General features: G+C 37.3%; 3 protein-coding genes across 3 annotated transcripts; 2 read left to right on the plus strand and 1 right to left on the minus strand.

The window, feature by feature from the left end:
- Positions 1–312: 312 nt before the first annotated feature.
- On the minus strand, positions 313–10,049 carry LOC124435197 (endoplasmin-like). The gene is given in 16 exon segments (XM_046985142.1): positions 313–726; positions 831–1,120; positions 1,246–1,408; positions 1,684–2,066; positions 2,215–2,386; positions 2,649–3,025; positions 3,276–3,392; positions 3,511–3,820; positions 4,167–4,311; positions 4,314–4,371; positions 4,585–4,827; positions 4,945–5,021; positions 5,024–5,209; positions 6,108–6,251; positions 7,056–7,065; positions 10,038–10,049. Coding segments are annotated over 16 exon segments (2,727 nt in total). The 3' UTR covers positions 313–686.
- A 71-nt stretch (positions 10,050–10,120) lies between these two features.
- LOC124435198 (cysteine-rich with EGF-like domain protein 2-B) lies at positions 10,121–12,052 on the plus strand. Its single transcript, XM_046985143.1, has 5 exons — positions 10,121–10,268; positions 10,384–10,467; positions 10,547–10,648; positions 11,037–11,216; positions 11,691–12,052. The coding sequence occupies exons 1-5, from the start codon at positions 10,121–10,123 to the stop codon at positions 12,050–12,052; spliced, it is 876 nt and encodes a 291-aa protein (XP_046841099.1).
- A 940-nt stretch (positions 12,053–12,992) lies between these two features.
- On the plus strand, positions 12,993–17,116 carry LOC124434314 (CCR4-Not complex 3'-5'-exoribonuclease subunit Ccr4-like). Its single transcript, XM_046984200.1, has 5 exons — positions 12,993–13,323; positions 14,454–14,766; positions 15,275–15,543; positions 16,055–16,147; positions 16,727–17,116. Exons 1-5 carry the CDS (start codon positions 13,258–13,260, stop codon positions 16,958–16,960), a joined length of 975 nt encoding a protein of 324 aa, XP_046840156.1. The 5' UTR covers positions 12,993–13,257; the 3' UTR covers positions 16,961–17,116.
- Positions 17,117–17,200: the final 84 nt, after the last annotated feature.

Raw genomic sequence — 17,200 nt, forward strand, 5'->3', positions numbered from 1 at the left:
AATGTAGATCGTCCAGGTTGGTATAGTCCTGAGGACTGTTTTTGTTGTTGTTGACTGACGTTTCGACAACCTTAGCGGTAGTCATCTTCAGAGTCAAAAATGAGTTCAATTTTTTTTTGACTCTGAAGATGAGTACCGCTAAGGCTTTCGAAACGTCAGTCAACAACAACAAAAACAGTCCTTCTCAGGACTTTACCAACCTGGACGATCCACATTTACAAACATGTAAAGATACTCCCGGGTTCAAACCATTTACTTTATTATTAATGTCACTCGTTAGTCAATATCGTCGTTCATGACACGAAACCAAAGTCAAGTGCTCTATTTATTACAAATTATCAACTTATTTTAATTTCAAACGTATACAATAGCGCATTTCCAGCACATGAAACGTACTGCAAATATTGAAGACACACGAAACGCATCAGTTTCGTTAACACGTTTCATTTACTGAAGGTTTCAAACGTTCAAATAAAATAAAACAGTAAACATCCATACACACGTAACGGTTGAAACGATGATATGCGTTCACACTTATTAAAGAATCGCTCTTAAAATTTTTCGACGACTAGGTTGTGTCTTCCACATCATTTGTGCTATCGAAAACATTGAGAGTCACGAGATCGGGAAGTTGCTATCGAAGAAATAATTTAAATGTTTTTCATCTTCACTAGATCTTATCCTATTCACCGTGGACAGTGTTTATAACTCTGTCTTTTTCTTTGTCTATATAACAATGAAAGAACACAGGTTAAACCCCACAAGAAAAATCATTTTCATAATTTAAAAAACCAACAATGTACGTGTTATAGCTTTGAATTCACGTGTACCTCATCGACTGTTTCATCTTCGCCAGCGCTACCGCTCTCCTCGGCAGTTTCTTCCGTTTTTTCCGGTTCATCTTTAGTTGTATCCGTTTCCGTCGTCTCTTCACCTTTATCACCTCTCCTTCAGAATCAGTCGATTTCTCATCGCTTTCCTCGCTTTCTGCTTCGACCTCTTTACTTTCATCGGCCTCCTGCTCTTCATCTTCCTCATCTACTTCAGGTTTGGCATCGGGGTCCATTTGCATGCTTAATTTAAGCATGCGCTCGATACGCGAAGCAAAATCAGAGGAATCCTGAAGGAATGAAAACAGACAGACTTTAGACTTGAGTCGCGCAAAATCTAGAATCCTTACAAGCGCTTAAAGAACCATGTTCGAGGCTTTTCAATGCTAAGCAAATGACATTCATCAAAAACTACCTTAAGTTGATAACCAGATCGCATATTTGCAGTTTCGAACATCAAACGAGATAAATCTTTTGCAGATTGATCAGAAGCGTCTTTCTCCACCAGGTCCAAGAGTTTCTTGATCAGCGGATGTCTCGGATTCACCTCCAATGTCTTCTTTTGGTTGGCGTAATAACTGGTCAAAATAAAAGTGGGAATAATGAAGGTCATCATTTACTGAATAAAACCAAAATTTTGAAAGCGGACACTTTATTGGAAAAGAATCCTCTCTGCTCCTTGTAAATGTTTACATAACAACTGTTCGAAAATGTTGCTGTTAGACAAAAAAGGTTATTGCTTTTTGACAAGGATAAGTTAAAACAGTAACTTTGGTGAGAACATTTTATGGCAAAAAGCGATTGGGAAGGAGGGAGGGGCATTTCACTCAGAAACACGTGCGTTCCTACTTACTCTTGAGAGGGATCTTTGGCTTTTGCGTACGCCTGAGATCTCATTATTCTCTCCATGTTACCGGACCATCCGTAGCTGCTTGCAACTAAAGCCATGGGAGAATCTGTTAAACGCTGAGAGAGCACTGCCTTCTCGATTAGATCCTTCAGTCCGTCATCCTTCATCCATTTCAACAAAGGTTCGTAGGTCTTTTCCAGTTCTTCGAATTTCTTCTTTGCTTTCTCGGATTGCTCGATGTTCAATCCTTCCTTCGCGACATTCTGGAACTTCTTGCCTTCGAACTCGGGTAGACTTTGTATGCAGTATTCATCGACCGGCTCAATAAGATACAAGACCTCGTAACCTTTCCTCAATAACCGTTCCACGAATGGAGATTTCTCCACCTACGTAGAAAAGAACAAGATGAGTGCGTGAAACATGGAAAAAGGTCTCCCTGTTTGGATGATTACGCCACACGATTTTGTGAACTGGCTATTGAACATATTATAGTCTTTTTTTGATGATGTCGATAATTTCGAGATGCTTGCATACCTCCTCACGTGAACCGCCCGCCATGAAGTATATGACTTCTTGCTTCTCCTTCATTCTCTCAAGATATTCAGCAAGACTCGTGTAATCGGTCTTGCTGTTGGAGCTCTGGAAACGCAACAGTTTTGCAAGACGCGTTCTGTTCGAGTGATCCTCGATTACACCAAGCTTCACACTAAAAAGAACATCGAATCAGAGAATGCAGCGATTCAGAGATGCGCTTTTAAACTATTAGTTAACTCCGAGAATTGGTTGAATGATTTATAAAAATTCACAGTGGAAGGGTTTTAGAACGACGACATTGATTGGAAGAACAGCTTTCAAGAAATCATCAGAGATTATACATAATATAAATCCTAAGGATTATATACAATGATTTATATTATGTATAATCGCTTCAAGTAACGTAACAACAAAACAACTAAAGTCGTTCATACTTTGTACTGTACTCCTTCCAGAATTTCTCGATGTAGTCGTCCTTTGACATTTTCTTGAACATATCCAGTACCTTTCTCACCAACTTCTTGCGGATGACTTTAAGCAGTTTATGTTGCTGGAGCGTTTCTCGGGAAACGTTCAAAGGAAGATCGTCCGAATCAACGACGCCTTTTACGAATCCAAGGTATTTCGGCATCATCTCTTGAAAATCGTCCGTGATAAAGACGCGGCGCACGTACAATTTGATGTGGTCTGTATGCTTGCCGTAATCGTTGAACATACCACCGGGGGAAGTCTTTGGGACAAACAGGATGGATCGGAATGTGACTTCTCCTTCGGCAACGAAGTGAACCTTTGCTAGTGGATCATCGCTGTCCTAGAATTAACAAAAAAGAACGAACTCTCGTCAGTTTGTAAATCGAAGCTAGGAGCTATATTTTTCGAAGAGAAGTCCTTTCGATCGTTAAAATTGCTTGGAATTGATATCATACTTCGCCGAGCTAAATTGTTTTGATAAAGTTTGATTGAAAAAGAAAACAGTTTTCTCTGAAGCGATGTATTTCAAAGTGTTTATTTAAATCGACCCTACAATCGTCCCTCACAACATCAAATGTAATGCTATTTACCTTGCTGAATGACTTATAGAAGTTACTGTAATCTTCGTCGCTCACTTCTTTTGGCTTACGTAACCAAATTGGTTTTGTGTCATTCATCAATTCCCAATCCCAAGTTGTTTTTTCCACCTGCAAGACAAGACGGAACGAGATTAATTTTACTTGTAGTTAAATTAAAAAAAAACTTTAAGATAAAGTTGGAGACCGCCTAGCTAACGATCGAGGAGCAAGGACCTGGTCAACATACCTTCTTGGTTTTCGGTTTCTTTTCTTTGTCTTTGTCTTCTTCTGCCTCTTCAACTTCTGCTTCTTCGTCATCTTTCTTTTCGTCATCTTTCTTTTCATCGTCTTTTTTTTCATCGTCTTTTTTCTCTTCGTCTGCCTTCTCTTCGTCTTTTTTCTCCGGTTCAGCTTCCTCTTCGATCGGCTCTTCGACCGTTTCGGTCTTGCTCGTCCAAAGATAGATGTTGAAGTTGATGAACTGACTGTATTTCTTCACTAAATCTTTGATCGTGTGTTCCTCGAGGAAACTGCGAGCTTCCTCTTTCAGATGCAAGCTAAATGAATTATAATTTATAAGAACACAAATGAACAAAACGGAAAAGGACGGAATAGAACATGCTAGAACAGAAATATGGTCAATGGAAAAACACGACTCAAAATAGAAAGAAAATCATTTCTTGAAAAAGGAACTGGTTTCAGCGCTTGGTACAAAAATCAAAAATCATTTCTTTCATACATGCCTAATTATCGCGAGTAATGAAAAGCAAACTGATCATTCATTCATTCATTCATTCAACTACAGTGTAATGATGAATGATCGTCTCTCAATAAAGCTAGCATGTGTTACTCAAGAACTGTGATATGGTTCCATGACAAACATTCTCAGTGCAATCTTCATACCTTATGGTCGTACCGCGTTTCAACGTATCACCACGCGGATCTTCGGTGACGCTAAACGAGGCAGCATCCGATTCCCAGACATACTGTTTATCATCGTTATGTTTGCTTGTTACAATGACTCGATCTGCAACCAAGAACGACGAGTAAAACCAACACCAAACTGGCCAATCAAATCGCTGGATTTCGCGCTGTCTGCCTGAGAATCCTAGGACACAAGTATGATGAAGACAAGTGTGAAAATTTGCAATCTTGGAATGTTAAGCCTGGTTTCAAGATACCAGACTGTTCAGAGAAGAGTTAGCACAATCCTACCCTCAATAGTTAGCACAAGCTAACGTGCAGTATCTATTGGTCATTTAACAAGTTCAAAGCGTTCAAAGAACAATCTACCTGACGAATTATTTTTAGCAATTCCTACCTGTAACTTGGATAAAAACTCGCTTGTTCCTGACTTTGCAATGGTACCAAGATTCTTCACCAGTTCTTCTTTTGTCATTCCAATACCTGTGTCAGTTACATGCAACACATTGTTGTCCTTATCTGCTTTTATCTTGATGGACATTTCTTCAGTGGCAGCCAATGCAGACTTGTCCGTGAGTGACAAAAAGCGAATCTTATCCAAGGCATCGGATGCATTTGAGATAAGTTCCCTGAGGAAAATCTAAAAACAGAAAGCTTGTTTTATAGGATGAAAAACTCAATTTGAAAAACTTTTCATGAACTGAGACATTCTGCTCATCAAAACTCAAAACTCAAAAAGTCTCTTCTCTGGACTGACCTCCTTGTTGCGATACAATGAGTTGATAATCAGTTTCATCATGCGACTGACTTCGGCTTGGAAAGCATGCTTCTCTGCCTTTCACGAAGTTCTTTCATCTGTGCAACATTCAACCCATCAAGTTTGATGGCTTCCTCTTCCCTCTGAACAGTTTCATCATCAGTCTTTGATCCATCTCGGCTCTTGCCAATGTCTTCCTCAACAGTCGAAGGTTCAGGCTCAGCCTCGTCTTGCTTTGCTGTATTTTCATCTGCACGACATTGAGCTACAAAGGTGAAAGACACATTTCCTAATCAAATAACACCAATAATCAATTTCACTAAGTCTGCATTTTTTAACCAGGTTGTATTTCTTGAAAAAACATTCTCTCTTTTTGCATCATTAGTCAGGTTGACCATAAATCACCCTTTGTTCAAATCCCACAGACACCATATGATTTGTTTTAAGCAGAATGTACTCATCCTGTTGCTAATAAGTAGATAAAAAAAATTTGACAATCCATCAAATGAACTGGTAGCTCAATTGAATGGTCATTGAACATGACCTCCAATGATCTGGGTTCAATTCCTGTCCACAGAACTTGAAATTAATCTTCTGTCACGAATTTTGCGTTTCCAGCCAATTTGTGCTTATTTGAATGTGAAAGTATATCTTTTATTATCAAGTAAATTCAAGACTTTCATAGCAGGTGCATAAATATTGACGACGTTCTCGCTAAAATACTTAACTACGAGCTTTACTTTGAGTCTATGGCCAACGGTCCTTTTAAATTCTCACGTACAATGCACGTCACTGTAAAATATACATGCCCCCAGCTAGTTCATGAACAAGAACGACTCGAAGAAATACAAAAATTATCTGTTTGGTTTGTGCTTAGATCAAAGTTTTCCAAGGCCCCTTGAAATTTGTTTATCTCCAATCAAAAACACTACGCATATATTTTGAGCTCATCACATTAAAAGTTACTGAAAGTGGATAAAAACGCTTCGTTTTCAATCTAAAAATCAACGAAATACTCTTTTGCAAAAGTCCTGCTTTAAAGTCTTCCATATGGTGCATTTTGCAGACGAAAATTATCTAATAGTACTGCATTTCGCTACACTTCCGGCAGTAATATAGTATAAACATCAAATTTAAAATTGAAATAATGCATTCATACTCACAAGTTAAAGCAAAACTAGACAAAGCCCAAAAACATATAACAGTTTTTTCATTTTCAAACGTTGAATTACACGTAACACTATCGCGCAATTCAAATGCTTGGCACTCCTCGATAGTCAATTGATGAACACATACAACGTAAAATGCTTAGTATTTTGAAAAGCACATGTACAAAATTTACCAACCAGCGTCCAAAATGCGACGCGTATCAGCTCGTGGCCGCATGTGATTGGTGGATATGAGACACGTGATGGACGTGGAATGATTTTATTGGTCAGTGGGAGTCAACGTAGTGAAAACTCACCACGTCGATACAAGTATTACAGAGTGGCTTGGGAGAATTTAAGAAGCAATCATCTTGTGTTTGTAACTTTTTACTAGCATTTTACCCTGCATGATGTATTTCGACTTGATCTGAGCTGTATTACATTTTGAGACTGATCTTTACATTTTGCAAGTAAATAAACGATGTATTCAGTGATTTCTACACTGTTAAAGATTTGTTTATAAATAGCTTGTGCTATTTCTCATTTCGTTCTCAGTCGTTTTTATCGCAATCATTTCCTGTACGTTGTGACTGGTAGTTTTTAGCGGCGTTTTATGCATAGAATGAGGAGATTTGAATTGAAAATGCCACGTTTGTTTTGGATGGATATTTTTCGTGCCTTCCCTAAGCGTATATGAGTGTGTTTTATTTTGTTTATTTGTGGAAGAATTTCGGATTTGTCGACCAAATTTCCCGCATTGTGCTCAAAAAGCTTACTTCCGGTGAACCAATTTGGTTGTTACGGCTAGTAAAATGTACTTCGCTTTCGCATTTCTTTTGTTTCTGTCGCCCTCATTATGTGAACAGAAAAAGTGCGAAACGTGCAAAGATATAGCTAAGAAATTTAAAGAGGTATGCATCGATTTCCGTCAAATTGCAATTTTTAGTTTCTAACGCAAACAACTACTACTGCCCTTTAACTGTCTCCTTGATGTTGACAGGGGATGGAGAGGACGTCGGGGCACAATTTTGGAGGGGGCAACACGGATTGGGAAGAAACGCGTTTGGGAAGCTGGGCAGACAGGTATGAAAAACCTGAAGTCTATTTGTGCTTAATGTGCATTATGTAAAATACAATGTGTGGTTGTGAAGTTTTAACAGTGCAACTATATAAAATTGTGGTATTAGAGACAAACTAGGATGGAGTGTGATTAGAAAATCCAATGGATTGTTGATGAATTGTTTTTATCGTTTCTATTGTTTTTGTCTTATGGAAAATGGTAAAATAAAACATTCAATTCAAGATCAGTAACGTAACGAAGACCACAAATTTCAGCCATGCTATTTGAATTTCAGAACATTACCATTATTCTTTTCATTAGAAATCTATTGGTTTTATTGTGTTGATGCATGGAAAATTTGCATAGCACGACCAAATTTCACGTATAGGAATACCACTGTCCACTGATCAAGTGTGACTCTTTTCAATTGAATAGTTTCAAAACATCATTTTAAAAGAAGAATACGTAGGACTTCTTTCTTTTGTAACTTTTATGTTCTTGCTCCCACAAATTTAGATTTAACCTTTAGAAGGATTAAGCTTAGCCCATTTCAATATCCAGGTTCCATCTTGCAAGCGATGACTTTGAAGCATGCAACAAAAGCAACAAGCATTACCATTATTGGCAGGTCAACCAAAATTTCAAATAACTATACTTGAAATTAATTTTTTATTGTTGTTTTATAGTGAAACAAGACTTGTTGATATTATAGAAAGTTTATGTTCATCTACTGAGGTATAATTATTACAGGTAGCAGGCACTACAAAATGTTTTCATTTTTGTGCGTAGCCTGTACGCTGGCCAACCATTATGCCATATTGCCAGAAAGTAGAAAACGGTGGATTGACTGACCCATTGGCATCTATCTTTATTATTGAACTCTATGTTTGGACTGGATGTCCATATAAACAAAAAACTTACATGATGTAGTTTTATCTGCTTCCAACAAGAACATGTTAATGGAAACTTACCGAGTAATGAGATTTGTAATGCTCTAACTATATGAAAGCAATAACCCAGATCTGTTTCACTGATAGTCTAAACCAAACAACTCAAGATGTCATACCAATGCAAGCATTGCAAGCAATTGGAAATGTCAGTTTACATCTTGTTGGGGATTCAGGGCTGCTTCCACGTGTGTTCTGCTTACCTATTTTTTTGTAAATCTTATGTATAGGAGAGGATTACTTATTATATAACAGTGTCCCTACAGGTAACTCCCGTACTGCACAGGTGTCCTGCTAGGATCTCCCTACTGCTAGGCTGCCAAATGTATAGATGTCCCAAATCCTTGCGCGTTTTTACCAATAGAGTAACAGTGACACTAAAGCCAGAGGGACTCTTACTGCTTGAGATTTTTTGTGTATTTTGTGTGTATTGCTCAAGCGTGCCTTTGCAAGAAAATCCTTATTGTTAAGATGTCTCAAATATTTTAGAACCAGTGTCCATAATGCTCGACTGGCCGCTGGGGTGTTTCTACTGCTAAAGAGTGTATCTGTGGGAAGACCCAATATCTATGTAAATGTGCACTTACTTATTGAATTTATCCAACATTAATTTCAGTGTCATTCGATGGTAGAAGAACATGAAGATAATTTAGAGCATTGGTGGTTTAAGCAGTAAGTTGTCTTGTATATTATTAACATGCATCATCTTTGATGTTTCGTAAACAATTTATGTGTTGTATTCATGAGATTTATTGCTGTATTAATGATCGATGTACGTTTTAGGAAATCAAAAAATGTTCCCTTACAGCCTTGGTTATGCATTGATACAATAAAAGGTATTTGACCCTGCATAAAATTTCTTCAATCAATAGCGATAAGAGTAATTATTATTTAGTCATAGTTAATGATTGATTTCTTATTGTCTAGTTTGCTGTCCAAGTGGAACATTTGGACCAAAATGTACAGGTGCTATACTGCTCTGTCTTCTTGAAAAATATGAAGTGCTTTAAGATTATTTGAGTTTTAAGCATATTTCAAAATTTCATTTATTCGTGTCTCATCAGAATGCCCTGGCGGAGCAAAGAACCCTTGCTCAAATAATGGCAACTGCAAGGTAACAGAATCATGTCGTTATTGAATTTACTTGCACTATTATTTGTTCTTTCTTCACGTAGTAAGTTTGTGTCGTGTGAGGCTAGCACTAACATTTATAGTGCGTAAAAAGTCAAACGATTTTATATTCCCTCTACAGAGACAGCTTCCATTGTGAAAAAATGTAATTGTGTTATTTGTGTATAGATCTGCTTCTGATGTACATTGAGATGTACGTTATATCAGATTCAATTATGCTAAGTGAGCAAGAAAATTATGGCATTTGTAGCACCCCTCCCCCTTTTCATAAAGAAGTTATCATCGAGAGCATCATGTGAATTGAGTCAGTTATTTTCAGGGGGAAGGCAGTCGCAGTGGGGAAGGTATATGTGAATGCAGAGATGGTTATACTTCAGAATCCTGTGACAAGTGTGCTGAAAGCCACTATCAAGATAAGAACAACGCTTCTCATTTAATCTGTCTTGGTAAGAAACTCTCGAGAGTGCTACACTACCACTGCCCTATATTAGCAAATTTATGTGTTCAACCAGGAATTACTCTGCAAGAGACGAAATTATTGTAGGTAGTTGAATTTTATCACACAAATGCATCAGTTATAGTTGTACAGTCTTTTATCTAGTTATCGTAGTGCTTTGCAATGTTTTTTGTCTTTGGAAAAGACCTGGCACTTTCGGAATTTTCTCATTGTCAAATGTAAATGAAATAGCCCTTGCAGATTTACTTCAAGCATAGCTTTACGTTCCTCTGCACAATTCGGTATCTGTTCTACACAGCCAGCTACAATTTCAAGTTAAAATGAGAAATTATGTTGGATATCCTAATGACTTGATGCCACATCTTATTTCCGTTAAGTTACCTTAATAGTTTCTCAATCTATTTAACATCTAAGGATAAACTTGAGGCTTTGAATGCTCAAAACGAGAAATGACCGAAGCGTTTTTTGTGTTACTATAGAATGCCACATTTCATGTGACGGAGGTTGTCGTGATGGTACGGCGAAGGGATGTGAAGGTTGCAAGGATGGATGGCTAGATTCTGAAGAAGATGGATGCATTGGTATATGAAGCTAGATAATTTTTGAGAAACAATTTTGCAGTCCTATTGAGTTCAAACGACAGGAACTGAGAATTTACTTTTTGTGGATCTAACTATTTAACTGAAATATTACCAGATAAAGATGAATGTACGAATTCAGACGATGTTTGTGGATCAAAAAAATATTGTGTTAACACAGCGGGAAGCTATAAATGCGAAGGTTAGTAGAAAACCCATTGAGCATGTACAATGTCATTTATCCTGCTCTGGATACTGTCTTATCATAACATTTTCATTAGATTGTGACCGTTCCTGTGATGAAAACTGCACTGGACCAGGGAACAAAGCCTGTTTAGCTTGTAAAACCGGTTACTCTTTGGTGGCCGACGAGGGATGTAAAGGTATTGCTTATGTACCACTAATTTCATTTTTTTCTCTTTTGGAGCCTTGTTTCCATCCAGGTGATGTTTTGTCATCGTTCCTATGCCAAGCAAACATGACAAGTTGAGAATTATTTCCTTCTGAAGCTGTAATCTTAATCTCGATCTGCTCATAGTTGAAAATTTCTAAGCATATGTTTTGAAAAAATTTATTTCTATTTTAACAGCATGTCCAAAAACTTTGACTTTTTGTCTTCAGGTTACAAATTGTTGCAGCAAACATAAACTTTTGATGCCGTCAAACAAAAAAGTTAAATCGATTTATGACAGATTAGAAACGTGAAAAGTTTGGAGACAGTTTACATCTGAAAACCAACATAGTGACATGTTTTCTCTTTCTTTATTATAGATATTGATGAATGTGCTATTGGCGAGGTCAATTGTGAAGATGGAAAATACTGTGCGAACACTCCAGGCTCTTACGAGTGCACTGACTGCGATAAAGCCTGCTCCCAATGCTCCGGACCTGGTACTGAGAAGTGTTCAGCCTGTAACTCTGGTTACGAGATGAGGGATAAAGGTTGTGAAGGTATGATTGCGGCTTGTAAAATATCTTGAAGAGGTTCCAAACGTCTATAGTTGTGGACAGCTTCAGCTCATGTAGAAATCATGTATAAACTTTTGCTTTAGCAAGACAACTGTCCTGCACAAACTGAGGTGTTGGTTTTTAATGAGATTACAGTGTTTAGTAGCTACCTTGGTAGCTTGGTTAGTCTCTGTGTTTCCCTGAGGGAGCGGGGGAGGGCGCATTGTAGAAAGTTATGTGTATGAAATTGTTGGTTGTATTGCGTTTGCTAAAAAATGGATTTATCAATTTTGTTTCTGGAGGTGCATTGCCGCTCTTGACAAATGAGCGTAGAACTTTCTTTATCCCCTCTCCCTCCCATTATACCGGTTGGTATGGTCACGAATATTTGCGAATTGCTGTTGTTAGAGAAACTTTGTGTGTTTGCACATTCAATTAAAATCGGCAATTCATAAACACCTCACTTTATTACACTAGACGTCGATGAATGCACAAACACGAAGTTGTGTCCGGGGGAGAACGAACATTGTAAAAACATGCCTGGTTTCTACTCGTGTGTTTGCGACTCTGGCCACACGAAGAAAAATGGGAAGTGCGTCAAAGGTAAAAAAAAGAAAAAACCTAAGAAATCCGAAGACGAAATACGTTTGGATGATTTGAAAAAAGGAAAATTTGTAGAAGAGTGGCATTTGAAAATGGGCTCTTTGCTGTATGCCGTGTTCTTCGCTCTAATGTTATGGGCGTTCTCGAGACGCAGTGCCAGCGGTGTTGCAGCGCTTGTTGTCTTATATTTGTCCGTTTTATTTGCTCTTAGAAGATCTAACGAGAGCGAGGATTAGTATCAAGTATTAATGTGATGCTTCAATTGCTTTCACACTCAACATTTCACACTTCTTATGCCTTACAAACCTTGACGATAGTCTTTACGTTCATATGGAAAAATTAAGCTTCAAACCTGCGATTAATTGTGCAAATTTGCTGAGAGAGTCTTTAAAAATAGTTTAAGAATTTGTAAATATGTTACGTCATGAATATATTAGTAAAGTGCCTCAGTTTGTCAGTGTTAATCTTGACATCCTTCGTGACGTTGTCTGTAAATTACTCTTCATAAAAAAAACTAAAATCTCTGATACATTTTTAACAATCGGTCTTTCCACTTCTTTTTGGTATTTTAGACGAAACTTCCGATGACGTCACGAAGGATGATGAAGATGATGACGTAAGTGAAAACGATGCAAGTGATGACGATGCAAGTGATGACGTTGAACACGGTGATGAAAATAGCGATGAGAAAGACCAAGATGATAGTGAGAGTGGTCAGAATAGCGAAGACGATGACGAAAAAGACCTTAAAGAAGCATTGCGCGCCGAATTGTGACGCCAAATTTTAAATTAGCTGCTATTTATGTATGTTACATATAATTTTGACTAAAGCTCACATTTTATTTATGAGATTTTTGCTCGTGCATTCGTTACTTGGCTAATGTATTTTAATTTAATAATTGCTCAAGTTAAATGCGAAGAAATGTGGTGTAATATGGCCAATTAACACTTTAGTATATTTGCACTTTTATAGTTTATATTGCGACGTTCTGTACATTTAAACCGTTCGTTGACTTGGTACTCTCAAAGATTCAAACACATGCCCCTGAACGCGAGGCGTAATGGTTTTAAAATAATTTTACAATGCGTGCATGTACGCTACGCGTACCAGCTCTTAAACTAAAGATGAAGTCCCAGGCTTTCATGTTCATCGTATTTTTCACACGGCCAGTGTAAATATGGCCGCCGCGAAGTCCCATTTATTTGTTGTCTTCACGAATTTAAATAACAAAGGACGTTTACTTTGTTATTTTCCTTCATCGTAGTGCTTCTATTTCTTTTGAAAAAGGTGCATTATTCGGATTTATTGAAGAGCGAGCCGGTGTTTAGACGTTCCTTAAAGCGGCTTCAACTTACGGATGACGAATTTTGTCTTGTAACGTACAATATTTTGGCGGATGGGCCCGTTCGACAACAGCCAAATGGCTACTTACCTCTGTCTATGGAGGAGAAATTAAAGGCACCAGATGTCAGAGCATCGCAAAGGCATAAGCAACTCATGAAAGAGGTAAAGTGATTGCTTTATTTTTAACATTTAACTGAGGATTCGGCGAAACTATCCACGTCACCTGCACGCTAAAGATTTGCATTAAAATATTTTTATAACTTAGTAAATCTGTGAGATCTAATAGACCGAGCAATTATTGCATTCTTGATATAAATTTGTGGATATTCTCTCAGAGAAAAAAAGGACTTGTTAAATAATTGCGTACTTTGTTTTCCTTTGCCGATTAATTACCTGTTGATGCTATTGTGATCTTGTCTTTTGAGTCTTATTTGAATGAAACCCGCGCGAAAAGTGCTGTACACGATGACAGTTACCAACAAATGATGTTGCTGAATAGTGAGTGAAACTGATTGCTTACTCTTTATTACTAATTTTGAAATAGGGTGTTTTTGAATTCTAGAAACGATATCTCATTTTTTTAAAGCACAAAGTGACCTCAATCTTCTTATGATATTTAGCAGCAAGTTATCATAAGCCTAATTAATGCTGCGTTAAATCATATGGAATTCGTTCATTTAGAATTCATTAACAATATATATCTCGGTGGAAACTTTCGTTTAGTGTGGTGTTTAGTATCACTTAACAAATACCCAGTAGCAGGTACAGGGAAGGTCAGAATACATTAATATAAATATATTTCCCATTAAAAAATACTTAACAGCAAGTCTTAGTGGTAACAATTTAAAGTAAATGGTTTGAACCCGGGAGTATCATAACATGTTTGTGGATGAAGATCGTCCAGGTTAGTAGAGTCCTGAGAAGGACTGTTGGTATTGATGTAGACTGACGTTTCGACAACCTTAGCGGTAGTCATCTTCAGACTTCTTGAATCTTCCACAGTGTTCAGTCATCATCATGACTACCGCTAAGTTTGTCGAAACGTCAGTCTACATCAATACCAACAGTCCTTCTCAGGACTCTACTAACCTGGCCACAAGCATGTTAATAATTTAGATATTCTCAAGAAATTTGCCACCAACAACGTTGTTCTTAAATTATTTTGAAGTTGAAATGAGCTTCTATAACGTACTCTGACCTGCCCTATATCCTTCACCACAAATACCTATGTTTTTCTTATTGTTAACTGCGTTTACATTTCCAACTGATCTATGTACATTTACTGATTGCAGCTTAAATGGCTAGAACCGGACTTGATAAATTTGCAAGAAGTCGAGACGTCTCATTTTTCGGTGCTTGCGGACGAGTTAGGTCAGTTGGGCTTCCAAGGTGTCCACAAGGTGCATTACGAAGAGCAACATGGCCTGGCAACGTTCTATAAAACGGAGAGATTTGAAATGGAAAAGAGCGTCTCACGTCACTTTAATAAGTTGATGTCAAAGATCTTTAAGGAGGATCAGTTCGTGGACAAAAACAAACATAATGAACGCATTGTACTGTTTTCTCATTTTTCCGACCGAAAGACAGGGCGATCCATTGTTGTAGGTATTTCATTATTTTTTTCGTCCAACGAGCACTGATTCTGAACGCTGAAGTCGAAGCTCTGCGCATGGAAACCTTGAATGAGAAAACTTTCATTTTCTCTCCAATAAACGAAAGAATGTTGGCCATGTTTTACGTAGAAGCTAGCATGTTAATTGGTTTCACATATAAAAATTGACACATTAGAGGTCCTGACTCTGTGTACTCGAGTTTCAACTTAAAACTTAGGCAATCGGATCTTTCGCTCCAGTGATGAAGTTTTGCTATTTCATTTATGTTTTGCTATTTAAAAGAACTTTAAAATGACTGCGGACTTTGTCAAACCCTTAATCGATTCCTGCAAACTTTTTTTGTGCAAACTATCCAACTAGCTCCGTTGCATTAGTCTCCGTTGCATTAGTTTCCAATTACCAGCTCTTTTTGTGGTAACCTAAGTAATGTAAATACATGTTCAATGCTAGTATTGTTTGTACTTTGACTTTAACATATCTTATCATTATGCACTTCATAGCAAATCTTCATTCGATGTTTAACAGCTGGCGAGAACCGGACAAACAGGCTCTTCAAATAACCGTTTTCTTGCGAGAGCTTCACGAGTTTCTCACGTCAGAAGGCCATGGAAAAGATGAAAACATTCCGTGGATTATAAGTGGCGACTTTAATACATATCCCAATTTCCCGCTGTACAATATCATCGCTACCGGAAACGTATCTGACGAAGACATCGAAAAACTGAATCCTAACAAATACCTGTACCCGCAAATCATCCAGAAATCTGAGGTAATTTGTTTGTAGTATGTTCTAAACATGACATATTCATGCTTCGAGTTTGCAAGTTTTGTACATTGTTTAAGCTTTACCGCCTTTGCTAAACTTTTTAGATACTTTTCTTTTGCAGCGCCCATGATACAAAATTTATTGCTATACATTTTTTCCAACTTTGCTATTGCATTTTCTCTTCATGCAATTTTACAATGCTTTTGAATGACAAACTTCCAAATTCATCGCATGATAATGATTTGCCAAGAATGTCAAAAATGGTTGTGCACTAAAAGAAAACTTCGTTTCTCTTGAATTCACTTTTTCTTTTATTTCTAGTAAAGTTTACATCGTATCTTTCCGCCTAATAAGAGTTTTGTGTTAAAGAAAACTACAGATGCACTAGCTAGAAAACACTATCCAGTGCTGCAACAGGCTCCTGTTTAATTGTAGAACTTCCCAATGGGAAATTTTCCTTTCCGTTTTTTTTAATGTTACTAATAATGTTGCACATCCGATTATTTGATTTCAGACAAGCAACATCAAAACGCTAATTCTCGAAAAAGGACGAAAGTATCTTTCTCATCCGTTGAGGGACATAAAGAGTGCGTATAAAACGGCTCTGGTATGTATGAAGAGTCCAGTCCATTTCTAGAGCCTTCTACGCCTTTTTCTAGTCGGAATTAGCCATTTATTTATATGTATAAAGCTACAGTCAATAGAAGCGACCAGGTTTTGGGTAACATGAAAACTTCTTTCAACTTTTACCCTGCCCAAAGCTTATCCGATTTTTCGTAATCATGAACATTATTCTTCGTTTTTCAAGTTTTATTGCATTATCGAGGTTGTCAATATACTCGTGGATATTAAGACAAGCATAAGGATGACATCACATTTCATAAATAGCGTTGGGAAATGTTGTTTTTGTCGATGTTTAGCATTAAAATATCTCGCTTTGAAACCTTTACAAACATATTCATCTACACATGTATTCAGTGAACTGTTGTATTTGTGCATAAAACGTTCTAACAATGTGGAAAATTGATGACCTCCAAGATGTTATTGTTTTCCTGTTGTCACAACGATGTCATTTGCATAATGAATAAAGTTAGCAATTCTACTGAAGTTGTAAAATAATTTTTATCTGCTCTTTGCTTCACGATCAAATAAGTTCGTTTTTAATATTCGAAGTCGATTTCTGTAGGGAAAGGAACCGTCGCTGACTCATTACCAGATGAACAAAGAATTCCCTCGTCTGTATGGATTCGAGGTTATGAAGGGAACATTGGACTACATATGGTATTCTTCGGCCACACTCGGGGTAAACGCGGTACTGCGGAATGTGAAAGAGGAATCCTTAAAAGCGTTAGTCGCTTGCCCAAACAAGTATTTTCCCAGTGACCATTTATCGATGAAAGCATGCTTCGGTTATTCATAGTCTTGAATGGTGTGCTCGATACTCTGAAATTATAGTTAGTTTATTTATTCCGCCCATCTTGTACATATTGGCCAAAAAAGATGTATATGTACAATTGTAAATAAGAAACTCGCGTTTGTTGATGATATTTAATAGACATTGTATTTGACAAATCAATTTTCATTTAGTCGAGTTGGATTTTTATTTATAACTCCCCTTCGTTCTTCTGCAAGAATTATCTGATGGTATTTTACAACGCGA

The sequence above is a fragment of the Xenia sp. Carnegie-2017 genome, unplaced genomic scaffold (genome assembly GCF_021976095.1).
Source record: "Xenia sp. Carnegie-2017 unplaced genomic scaffold, XeniaSp_v1 HiC_scaffold_14, whole genome shotgun sequence".
In the NCBI taxonomy this organism is placed as follows: Eukaryota; Metazoa; Cnidaria; class Anthozoa; order Malacalcyonacea; family Xeniidae; genus Xenia; species Xenia sp. Carnegie-2017.